Source organism: Alnus glutinosa, chromosome 1, assembly GCF_958979055.1.
Source record: "Alnus glutinosa chromosome 1, dhAlnGlut1.1, whole genome shotgun sequence".
Classification (NCBI taxonomy): Eukaryota; Viridiplantae; Streptophyta; class Magnoliopsida; order Fagales; family Betulaceae; genus Alnus; species Alnus glutinosa.
The window spans coordinates 44678825-44691677 of record NC_084886.1 but is presented as its reverse complement, the minus strand read 5'-3'; the positions used below and the strand labels follow the sequence as shown (position 1 = coordinate 44691677).

Sequence of the window (12853 nt, the reverse complement as noted above, 5' to 3'; positions counted from 1 at the left end):
AATATGGTTCGGCAATCCAGGTTATGGACGGTTTGGGTCAAACCATCCGGAATTCCAGACGATTTGGCACAAACTGTCCAGAACTAGTTCTGGACGGTTTTCCCCAACCGTCTGGAATTAATTCCAAAAGGTTTGGGCCAAAATCGTCCAGAAATAATTATGGACGGTTTTGGCCTAAACCGTCTAGAATAATTTTTTTTTTAATATTAACTTCATTGGCACTAAAAAAATCCTTAATACAAAATTCATTTATTTTAACTTGCAAAAATCAAAATCAAAATCAAAATCCAAATCCAAATCCATTTTCATTTCCAAATCCAAATCCAAAATCCAAATCCAAATCCAAATCCAAATTCAAATCCAAATTCAAATACTTCACAACAACAATCTACTAGCTTACATATTTCAAAATTCAAATGCATACTTATTACATAATTCAAATCCAAATACATAATTAAAACCCAAAACATTTGAAACCTATAATCCATGCCCCATAATCATCAATGCAAGCCCAAAGAGAATCTGATTTACGGCCTTGTGTGCATTGCTTGCTTCAGCTTTAATGTGCTCAGCTATATCAAATTACCTGCAAAAACACAACCAAGTTTTATGTAAGACAATTTGCATCATTAGAAAATGGGTCTAGTTTGGGCATTAAGACAAAGAAGCAGAAAATTAAGGGTGTTTCGTTTGAAATCATTAGAAAATAGAATACAAGTAATTAATATATGGAAATTGGATATCCAAGTAAAAATTAGGAGCAATGGTATGAACTACATTTTTTATCTTACAACTATTTCATAATTGTGATGTGGCATTTTTAATCAACCCTTTGATTAGTCATTGTTAAGGGGAAAAAAAAAAATTGATTAGTCATGATTTGACACTTTTAACTAAACAGGTCGTGTTCGGGTTGACCCATAATGGGTTGGCCAGTTAAGCAAGTCGACCTGAACCTGACTTATCAACCCGAATTGTCAACCCTACACGTGAATTATGTATGGATCATATAGATCCAATGGTTGATTTTCAAAAAAAAAAAAAGGATAAAAGAATATAAAAAAACATTTCTCGTAAGTTATAAGGAATAGCCCCGCTAGAGAAAAAAATTCTCTCTTAAGATACAAAGTACAAAAGAAAAGGAAAATGAAAAGTTTAAAAATTAAAATTAAAAAAAAAAAAAGAATAATGATTGAATATCACCCAAAGATACAACTTTTCACCACATTTTCTATGTGGCAAGGTGATTCCCCACTACTTTTTGAGTTTTTTTATTTTTTAAAAATAAATTAAGGTAGGGGACCACCTTGCCACACATAGGCAAGGTGGTGAAAAGTTGTATCTTTGGGTGGTATTCAATCATTACTCTTAAAAAAAAAAATCAGTATTCATGAAAATCTTAACAAGCAAATTCTTGATCGAAGACTGGCCACTTAGAAATAGCCAACCCGGACAGTACAAATTGACGTCCTAGTCACAACTAATAATCAGATCGATCATTTGCTATGTTTTAAGCATAAGGATGCACTTACCCGGTGGCGGTGATGGCGGCGCATAAGCTGCGGGGTCAAAGAAGCTGGAGTTCTCATACCTAAAATTACAGCTGGGTCTACGAATTCTCCCACCTAGTCTGTCAGCATAAGACTTCAAGAAATTATCAATAGCCCCACTCAAGCAGCGACTGCAATCTTGCTCAGACAAATTAGGTGTGCACTGCATCAGTCCATATAGTGTTTGGGATCTTGGGGCTGATGCATTTGCTACTGCAAACTTACGAAGAGAACCACCTGCTACAGCTCGACCACGTAGGTTTTGCAACAAGTTCGAGAGGTCCTTATTGAACTCAGCCTTCTCATCGTCTGAATAGTCTGATATGTTATAGAGCTTGCTCATCCAAGGATATTCAGGAGTATCATCCATGGTGCTAAATATGTTGCGGCTTGAGTAGCGCAACATGCACTCCTCATAAAAGACTATTGCTTCCTTCTGAACAGGACAAAACTGTATTGTGGGAAGATTATCTTTAGAGAAGCTGAGGCATTTACGGCAAACATCTGGCTTAAGATCTCCTCTACACTGTCCAATTGCATATACTTTGTCAGGGTCTTCCCCATAAGACGAATTATAGAAGCCGTTGTCAATTTCATTGCTGTTGGAGGAGAGGGGGGAGAGGACGAGATTCAGGTTTGCCTTGTAGGTACTGCCACTACCATAGTTACCCTGCTTATCTGAACAGAAAAAGTTAGGATCATGCTGTGGCCGAACAATGGCTGGAGCAATGAGAATGCATATGGCAGACAGGAAGACTAGTCTTGAAGAAACCACTGCCATGTCTATGCAAATATTGCCTTTCTGGTCACTGCAATGGCATACGAACGTAGCTAATATACTAATATTACTAGTCTATCGGTCTCCGAATCCGGTCAACCATCCATGTGGACTCACTCGATCTCCATGTGGACTAGGGATGGTTTAAAATTTGTTAAAATCATTGACCAAAGTATGTAAACTAAGGCCACAATTAATCATGATGCATGCACCTACCGGCCGGCTCCCCACCCATCCACCTATCCATGAGAAGAAAAATCTGCCGCATGCCCCCATGGCCAGATGCTTGTCGGTAAGAATACAGATCCCAAAAGTCATCAAGTTCTCCGATAAACTTGTTTGGCAAACTATGTTCACTCTCCCCTAATTCTTTTAGCTTCTTCTAAAAATATTAAATCAAAAATATTTTAACTTTTCTATACCTTTTTTGTCACATCAATAATTTTTTAAAACTATTCAAATAAAAAAAAATCTACCACAAAACAAAATTTTTTTACTTTTCTATAAAATATTCTCAAATTTTACATCACATTAATCACTTCTTATTATTATTCAAACAAATATTTCACAACATAATTACTTACCAAACAAGGTATCTTCCTTGTAGGACTGTTTGGACAAATACAGTTCTTCATCCGAACAAACAGTCAATGTCAACAAGTCTAATATTCTGTTCAACAAAAATACAGAATTTTCTACGATCTCAGCGATCCAGACTATTTTCCCTTGTACCATCACTTTAGTTTTTAGAAAGACAAAAAAAAAAAAATTTGAATAACAAAAATTAATCCATTGTGGTGGTAGTTTAGGGTGGAGATTAACACAATTAGTAATTGAAATGACATTGATAAAGAGAGGTAATTTGAGGAATTATGGACTTGTTCGGTAAGGGAAGGAGAATTGGTAGTAGGAGTTGAAAGTGATAGATGTGATATAAAGTAAAACGAATTTCTATAAAAAAGTGAAAAAATTTTATATTGTAGTGAATTTTTTTTATTTAAATAATAATAAAAATTATAATATTTTGAAATTAATGTGATATAAAATTATAATATTTTGAAATTGATTGTTTTTTTAATAAATAAAGAAGGAGAAGAAAAATTTTATTGCTATTGCGAAACAAGCACTACATGTATGTTTCTCTTTAATAGACTGTATTTATGAAAATGGATAATTGCATCGTTGGTCCCTGTGGTATACCATAATTATTTTTTACTCCCTATGGTTTAAAAAGTTCATGGGAGGTCCTCGTGATATGCAATAATTACAAATCGATCCCTGGCGTCAAATTCTGTTAAAATTTTTTACAGATTCCGTCAAATGCCACGTCAGCGACACGTGTCGCCAATAAGATGGCGACACGTGTCTACCGTAATAAAAATATATAAATTTATTAAAAAATAAATAAAAATACTTATTCTTTTAAAAAAAAAAAACTGAAGGAGCCGGCCACCCCCAGTGGCCTGGGGGTGCCTCTGCAGGGGGTGGCGCGCGGCCACCCCCAGTGGCCGGGGGCGGCCAGGCCACCCCCAAAGGGGTGGCTTGGCCCCCTCAGCTTTTTTTTTTTTTTTTGTTTTTTTTTTTTGAATTTTTTTTTTTAAAAAAATAAGTATTTTTAATTTTTTTTAATAAATTTATATTTTTTATTACGGTGGACACGTGTCGCCATCTTATTGGCGACACGTGTCGCTGACGTGGCATTTGACGGAATCTGTTAAAAATTTTAACAGAATTTGACGCCAGGGATCGATTTGTAATTATTGCATATCACGATGACCTCCCATGAACTTTTTAAACCATAAGGAGTGAAAAATAATTATAGTATATCACAGGGACCAACGGTACAATTATCTCTTATGAAAAAAAAATAATAAAAAATAAAAAAATAAAACCTTGTCCAATTTGTTTCGGAGGACAGAAATAAAAGTCACATTGATAAGATGTTGCGTTTCCGACAAGACATGACGTATTATGTGGAAGATAAAAAGGATCTTTACATTTATTGTACGTCTGACGACTTACCGTTGTTGTAGCCTTGTAGGTTTAAGGACTTTGCATAAAAAGATCGAATTTGAAGGCGTGATTAAAGGGGTCGTGTGGAAGGTATTTCCGTCTGTCTCTACGAGTTCGAGCCCCACCACGAGATCCGTCGGCTCACCAACTGCCGCCACATCTTCCACCGGAGCCGCCTTTCTTGCTGTTTCCCCCTATACCAACCCAGCCCTGATGAATGTTAATTACTAGCCTTCGTCTCTACTGCTCGCAAATCAACCTCTAACCAGCCGCCGCCGACAACAGCGTCTCGAGGATCACAAACCAGGGAGGCATAGTCTAGATTCTCAGCATCGCATGCGAGGCAAAAATATTTGATTAGTACTTAAGTTTTAAACTTTTTTAAATTTAATACCTGAGTTTTCATTTGTTTCATACGTGATACCTGAATTAGGGATAAAAATCTGTTTAATACCTCTGTTATATTTTTTGTCCAAAACTGAGATTGACATGTGACACTATATATATAAAAAAATAAAAAAAATTTAAAAAAATTTAAAAATTTAAAAAATCTTTAAAAATTAATTAAAAATAATAATAATTTTTTTTTTTTTTTTTAAAAAAAGAAGGGTCCTAGGGCATGGTTCGGCCACCCCCAAGGGCCAAAACCCATCAAAAAAAATTTGAGGGTTTGTCTGGATCATTAGAAACAACACGATAAACTTACTTCTTTTAAGGATGGTAAGGGTTCTGTAGGCCAGCCATATTCAGATTCTCTTCATATTCAAAACTTACAATCATAAAAGATTGTAAAAAAGATATGGTACGTTTACAACTTCTATAAAACTATTAATTGTACAACTCCAACAATTTTTATTTTAAAATCAATCATTGGATATGTATGACTTACATGTAAGAAAATAAATATAATGGTTAGCAAATTTGAAAAAAAAAAAATTGTTGAAGTTGTACAAAAGTTGTGTCAAGAATTGTACTTACAACAATTATTTCTCATTGTGAAATAGGAAAACAAGCTCACTAATTAAAGATTCTTTTGGTCAACCATATGTAGATTCTCTCCATATACAAAATTCACCATTGTTAAAGTTGTAAAAAATAAAAACCAGCTCATTGATGGATCATTAAGGAAAATTAATCTCATCGATCAGAGCCAATCACAATATATCATCATCTTCCTTTTCCACTATCACAACAACTACCCTCGTTACGCCCAATATTTCTTACCTGTCTTTATCAAATTATATAGCTCCAATGATTTTCCGTGAATCTCCCAATAAAAAAGATATATAGACGTGTGGAGTGGGAGTCAAGTCGGTTGAGACCAGTATTTTGCATGTGTTGACGTTGACGTTGACTGTTAAATTGTGGAGCTTTGTCAAGGCACGCGTGGGACATGCATCATTACTACTGTAAAGCTAGACATTCAATGCAACAGGGTCCCATTAGAACCATTCTTCAAGCTACTCTTTTTTAATTTCCACAAAATCGTACGTCTTCCCTTGCAAACTTTCAAATACATGCTCCAACTAGTGGACTTGCCGGAAGCTTGCACTACTTCAAGTCATGCCCTAATTAACTTTGAAGAATCGACTCTTTTTTTTACTTGTATTCGGTTTTACCATTCAAAAATCATTACACTTTATGATGCAAGCCGGTCTTATTAATTTTTTTGTTAGATTTATTTTATTTCAAAAATCATATTTTTTGATTTTAACATCGGATTGAGACGAACTTAGTAGCGTTGAAAAGCTTATTCAGAGCGCTACAATTTTGTATTTCATGAAAATTTTGCAATTCTAATGTTTACCAGACAAAAGTTATTGTTTTATATTATTTGTACTGCAAAATATTTTTATTTTGTTTTTTTTTTATAATAATTTTTTAGGCTTTCAAATTTAATTAGGCTCTATATAAGCCTATTAAGATGACTTTAGCCTCCAGTTTATGTATTTTTCTATCAGTTGATCAATATAAAACACTCTATAAGTGATTTTCTATCCCTTTTACCTTGACTCCTTGATAGAAGCTTGGTTTGAAAAGAGTACTGTTGATTCTATTATTGTTTGTTATTGCAAACCCACAACACTAACTTGCATCAATATCTCGTTGCTCTAAATCTTTAATATTGTGTATATTTAGTTATTATAAGACAAAAGTTACTAACACAAACACATTTTTTTTTTTTACTTAGGAGTACTATAGCTCATGTATTCTTTATTTTTTTTAAATAAAAAAATAAAAAATAAAATATTCTCTCTTCTTTCTTTCTTTTTTCTTTTTTTTTTTTTTTTTTTTTTTTTGCTACAATTGTTTTTCTCTCTCGGTAGTTTTAGAAAACAATAAAAAAAAATATATAGAAAATTATATTTAAAGAAAATAGAGAATAAAATAGAAAATCTACTTGAGTTTATATTGAAAAAAGTAGTGGATAAAGTAGAAAAATTGTTCTTTTTAATTAGCAAAAATGCATTATACTGCTGGTGATGCTCTTACTGATGGAGTTTTAAATGATCTGTTTTTTTGGATGATTGTGCTTTTGATATTCAACATTTTTTTTTTTTTTGAATGTTCTGGAATGGTCTTAGCCTCTTAGTACTTGGCAGAATGATATCTTCTCTTAAAATCCTACATATTCGTGAAAGCAAATATGTCATTTTAAAACTGATATCTATCACCAGATTGTCCTATATTGGCCATAGTATCAGCTACTCAATTTGTTTCCTACTAAATGTGATTTCTTTTTTTTTTCTTCAAAAAAAAAAAAAAAAAAAAAAAAACCTTGCAAATAATTTATGAATGTCTTGAGACATAATCCAAATAGATTAACACCGTCAATAATCACTTGTGGAGAAGATGAAAGGCTGTCTTTGTGAGTCTGTATGGTCTTGAAAACATTTTGTTGTATACCATTCGGGCAATGGGCTTTAGGTATTTTGAGGCGCAATGTCTATTAAGTTAGATTTGGTAGACACATGCAATTTGTGACCATTGGATCAAATGATTTTAGAAGTTAGATGTGTCCAAATTCACTATAAATACGACCCTTTGGTCATATGCATATACATTCAACAATAGCTTCTCTTGTCTCTTATCAACTTCTTTGGTACAATTCTCTCCGGAAGAGTGTTTTATTGTTACACAAGAAAGTGATAATCTCAATCGAGTAATATTTGCGCTTCATTATATTTTACGAATAATTTTGTCAAAACCCTTTAACACTTAAAAATTGGACAAAATAAGTTCTACAAATTTGGTCGTTGCCATGGAGCCTTAAATCTCAATTTTACTTTTGCCTTTGTAATTTTCCTTATTCTATTTCATAATTTTTCCAGCAAAAAAAGAAAGGGGTCAACAGAGGGCCTCAAAAATTCGAAATGATCAACTGTGAATTATACTTTAAAAAAAAAACAAAAACAAAAACAAAAACAAAAACAAAACAAAAATAAACAAACAAACAAACAAAAAAGATCAACTGAATTATACTGGAATATAATACCCTAATTTGCATGCAGCTCTTGTTTGTATCTTGAAGTATAACATTCAGTCAGCAAAAACTCATTCAAACTATCTATAATTATAACATAATGCTTACTCTTGAGTTGTAAATGGCGCAACCCCAAAATCTTTTTCCAGGGTTTTCAGTAATCCACGAGATCTTCAATGGTATGGGTAAATTGCAGAAACAGAAATATAATATGTCAACACGGCCCACCGAGTACGATCCGGATGATGACTTCAAGGAATGAAGAACACAAAACACATAACAAACAAAAAATTGTCTAAATCTTCAAATGAATCATTTTTTTAAAACCAAAAAAGGTCAAGAAAAAAATTAAAAAATTACAAATTTTAGAACATTTTTGGGCATAATAACCGAACTTCTCTACACCATAGGAAACTTCCTTCCCTTTGGAATTTCGTGTGTGACAAGAAGCCATCTCCAAAGATGGTTATGTCTGAGCTAGGCAAGTCATCCAACTTCCGTTCACCTCCGGGAGACTTAATGGAGGAAATTAGCAAGTCTACAACTCCAAAAACACCAATCGGCTTCGTCTGATCATGTTTGGGAGAAAGTCCTAGAGAGAAATCGAGAGAGTCGGGAGGGAGTTGGCCAATTCTGTGGTTTCGATAGGAGGGAGTTTAGGGATTAGGGTTCTTCCGTCCTCTTCTCTTCGGCAATTACTTTTTGAGATGAACGATGATTTCAATTTTTTGTTTGAAATGTTTGAGTTTTAGTTTTAAGTTTCTTAAATTACAGAAAATATTTTCCCCCCAAAATAAACAAATGACGTGGGTGTGTGATGTTGAGGTATTCGAGTGATTTGGAAATTAAGTGGATGCTGACGTGTCTAACTGGACAGGTGTTGACTTTCTAGTAGTGCTAAGTGTCAGTGACATGGCGGGCCGTTAGTTTTTGGATGGAGAAGTTAACTAAGGTACTAATTTGGCCATTTCCCAAAACTTAAGTATCATCTGTGATGCAAATTGAAACTGATGGACTAAAAAATAAAGTTTTCAAAACTCAGGGACCAGAAGTGTCTTTAACCCTTTTTTTTTATTAAATAGTTCAAAGTTTATCACTTTAGTATTTACCATCTTAATTTAGTTCTATATATGGAGCAGATGGCGAAATCTGAATGATTAATTGAGTAATGCTTAGGATTTTAACGTATTTATCTTAATTTCTCCTGATATCGATTGATTGCGTATACTGATTGATCAGATCATAAAATATGAACTATTTAGTTAAATAGTGGCTAACTAGGATTTTAAGAAGTCTATCATGCATGGAGTTTATTCCTACTAGCTATTGTGAGAAAAACATGATATTATTTATTTGGGTATAAATTAAGGCGTTATATATCAATTGTGTATCATGCATGGGATTGAGTTGTTAAGATAGAATTTTTTATTAGCCTAAATGTTGGCCACGTCTAGGATTTGGGTTTTTTTAATTTGAGGATGTGTTCTTTTGCCCTGATTGCCTTCTGCAATTTCCCAGCTGAACATTTGGCCACTGTAAATACACTTTGTCCAGGAAAACGCTAAGATTCGAAACATAAGACTGCAAGTCTCAGCTACAACCATATATACAAACTACATTATATTAGAAACCATACCCCAAAAAAATAAAAACATATATAACCCACAAAAATTAACAGCACAACCATATCATATATATACTTAGCTGATCGATCATGAACACAATTATTAAATTTTCCTCACCTTTCATGTTGGTCTTGTAAGGGGAATTAAGGTGCCAATTGAGCTAGAATTCAATGGCATTGACAAATTAATTATGAAATTACAGCAAATAGTAGTAGTGTTGTAAACAGGAAAGTTTATATTTTGAAAGCATACAATTACCATATCTATATAACCTTTGGTGAGGGAAAAAGAAAAATACACAATTTGTCTCAGCACAGATTGATACAACCATATAGATAATATAAGGTTGAATAGAACTTCCTTCTCGTCAACATGAGAGTTTAAGCTCCTATTGGATGTGGGCAACATTCAGGTCGTCGGAGACTTTCAATATACGCAAAACGTCTTCAACAATCTTCTCTATGAATTTTGCTTCATGCCTGATCATGATTATGATTCAAATGGAAAACACAACAATGAAGTAATTAAATGCGATAAGGAAAGAAGATCGAAAAATAATAATAATAATGTAAATTATACGAGTCTTCAGGGTACCAAACAAATGTTATGTTACTTTCATTTGACAAACATCTAACTTATATCAAATTTGTCAAGAATATCATTGAAGTACATTTGTACATAATTTCTGTCATATATATATATATATATATATATATATATCAAATGACATGCCATAATTTTTTTATTATTATTATTATTCTTATTTTTATTTACATGGACAAAGCTATTAACTGTTTTATGGAAATTATGGCTAAAATACCAATCCTTTCAAGTGTATGACATTTCATCTAAAAGGTATCACTCAATACATGATTCTATAATCAAAATCTCTCTCTCTAAGATCGAAGTATCATTATCTTTATATGCTCGTAGAGTTGTCAGTGTTTACTCCCTGTTTATGCAAAAACCGACTTGTAGCAGGGAATGAGAATTTGTAGCAGGGAATGTCAACAAGTGGAGTTAAATAACATATGACAAACCTATCTTTGGGTTTTAATTGATTGAACAACACAAGCACACTGGCCCACGGAACAGAAAGAAATTGATGAATGAAGAGTAGGGGGTTATTTTTTCCTTTTTATTTATTTTTTTATAGCTCAACTTTAATTTTATAAATTCTTATGTAAAATTCAGAAATAAAATAAAATGAAAATGAATGAACAATTAAAGCACAAGAGTCCGTAGCATAATACCCATTTGCAATGCTTTCGAGATCCAAGCCAGAACAATTTGCAGCTTCAGTAAGAGCTTTTTTCCACTTATGCACCCTCTCAATATTGTTATGAAACTGCTCTTCATGCCTAGCAAATGCTTCTGTGAAAGTTCCAGTCTGTCTTCGAACATCTGAGGGTTTTATGTGATAAAATATGGGAAGAAGAGTGCGGCCTATGGTTTTCCTACGGTCCACAATCTCCACAAGTTCATCAAGGCACCAGCGGGAAGAAGCAAAGTCTTTGGAGAAAACTACAATGAAAATTCTTGATTCTTCGATCGCATTGAGAAGTGCCGTAGAGATGGTCTCCCCTCTTGGAAGCTCCTCTTCATCTCGGAAGATACGAATTCCGACTCGCTCCAAGGAGGAGTAGAGGTGACTAATGAAATTCTTGCGGGTGTCGGCACCTCTAAAACTCAAGAAGACGTCCCAACGAAATTTAGAAGATAATGGAAGGGTTGGAGCAACCATGGAAGCCGAGGTTCTTCTTGTTGTTGAGTTCGATTGGACTGAAAAATGAGACAAACCTCGGAGTTCATAAGAGGAGTATACGTCCAGGATATTTTTTTTTAAGTAAATCGTAAAGTAAGAAAGATATACTAAATCATAATTTCTATATATATGACGAGCGCATGTTTTCTAACTGTTATTTTCTTCGCGATATCTATATATAATTAAAATTCCAAGTACTCTTTTCATAACAAATAACGGTGAACCAATTTCTTTACTTACTTCTTGGTTTCTCCCTTCGCTTCCTCACTCTTAAATTGATGTAAATGGAGATGGCTAGCACCACAAAACTGACAAAAGCAACAACGGGCGCCACAACTAAAATGATCACAGTTTGAGATTTGCTACTCCCTGTGAAAACATACATATTTTCACATTAAAACATTCTGGGGGCTGAATTTAAATTTAAGCAATTATATAGAAATTAAGAGCTATCATAACTGGTAGTTATACAAGTTATGCAGTGTTGTTATGAGAAATGTTTTTTTTTTTTTTTTTTTTTTTTTTTTTTTTTTTTTTTTTTTTTTGTATTCTCCTATTATTCTTATATTCTTTTATTTTGAAAATCAATTATTGAATCTGTATACCCCACACGTGAATAGAGCTGATAATTTTTTACACGACCGACAAACTTGACACAACATTAAAGGATTAGTTATTGGCATAAATGGGTTCAAGTCATAAAAGAATCAACCCGCTTGAACCGTTTAATAAACGGGTCACAAACGGGTCAACCCACTTGACCCATGATTTGACCCATTTATGAAATTATGTATATACTTTATATAATAAATACATGTTGAAACGGATCAAACAGCTCGTATTTGAATTGAAAAGGGTCAAATGGGTTTACCTGTTTATTAAACGAGTCAAGAGGATCGTGTCATGTCACTTGTTGGTTGTATTCGGGTTGAATGGTTTGACTCGTTTAACTAAACAAGTCATGTTCAGGTTGACCTATAATGGGTTGGGCAGTCATGCAAGTAAACTTGAACCTAACTCGCCTACACGTGAATTATGTATGAATCATATAAATTCAATAATTGATTTTTAAAATGACAGGATAAAAGAATATAAGAAAGCATTTTTAGTAAGTTATAAGGAATAGCCCCTCTAGAAGAAAACAATTCTCTCTTAAGATAAAAAGTTAAAAAGAAAAGGAAAAGGAAAAGTTTAAAAATTAAAAAAAATAAGTATTCATGAAAATCTTAACTAACAAAACATTCTTGATCAAAGACCATAAATTGACGTGCTAGTCACAACTTATAATCACATCGATCATTTGCTATGTTTTAAGCATAAGGAAGCACTTACCTGCCCATGTCTGAATGCAAGACTTTTGGCAGAAGACTTTTATTGGTTTGAAGTGTTAAGCTCCACTTCTTTCGTGAAATTTCGGGTTTGTTTGGTAAAGACACGTACAGAACATAGTAGTGAGTTGTTAGTTTTTGAATTAGTAAAATGTAATGATGTGATATAAAATAAAAAGAATTTGTATAAAAAAGTGAAAAATTTTGTATTGTAGTAAATTTTTTTATTTGAATAATAATAAAAAATTATTAATGTGATATAAAAAGTGAGAATGTTATGATGTTGATTAATAGTAAAAAATATAAAAAA

General features: G+C 33.1%; 2 protein-coding genes across 2 annotated transcripts; both read right to left on the bottom strand.

Annotated features, from left to right (window-relative positions):
- Window positions 1–342: 342 nt before the first annotated feature.
- Window positions 343–2392, bottom strand: LOC133852052 (putative cysteine-rich receptor-like protein kinase 9). The gene is made up of 2 exons (XM_062288726.1): window positions 1533–2392; window positions 343–586 (listed from the first exon to the last, which is right to left on the bottom strand). Exons 1-2 carry the CDS (start codon window positions 2329–2331, stop codon window positions 573–575), a joined length of 813 nt encoding a protein of 270 aa, XP_062144710.1. The 5' UTR covers window positions 2332–2392; the 3' UTR covers window positions 343–572.
- A 7142-nt stretch (window positions 2393–9534) lies between these two features.
- LOC133852063 (disease resistance protein RPV1-like) lies at window positions 9535–11579 on the bottom strand. The gene is made up of 3 exons (XM_062288737.1): window positions 11456–11579; window positions 10704–11232; window positions 9535–9929 (listed from the first exon to the last, which is right to left on the bottom strand). The coding sequence occupies exons 2-3, from the start codon at window positions 11192–11194 to the stop codon at window positions 9839–9841; spliced, it is 582 nt and encodes a 193-aa protein (XP_062144721.1). The 5' UTR covers window positions 11195–11232; window positions 11456–11579; the 3' UTR covers window positions 9535–9838.
- Between the last annotated feature and the right edge of the window lie 1274 nt (window positions 11580–12853).

Excerpts from the sequence above, each read along its gene's own strand:
- LOC133852052 (XM_062288726.1), bottom strand. The coding sequence starts at position 2,331 with ATGGCAGTGGTTTCTTCAAGACTAGTCTTCCTGTCTGCCATATGCATT.
- LOC133852063 (XM_062288737.1), bottom strand. The coding sequence starts at position 11,194 with ATGGTTGCTCCAACCCTTCCATTATCTTCTAAATTTCGTTGGGACGTC. Across the intron at positions 9,930-10,703 it reads CTCGAAAGCATTGCAAATGG|GCATGAAGCAAAATTCATAG; the intron begins GTATTATGCTAC and ends AATCATGATCAG.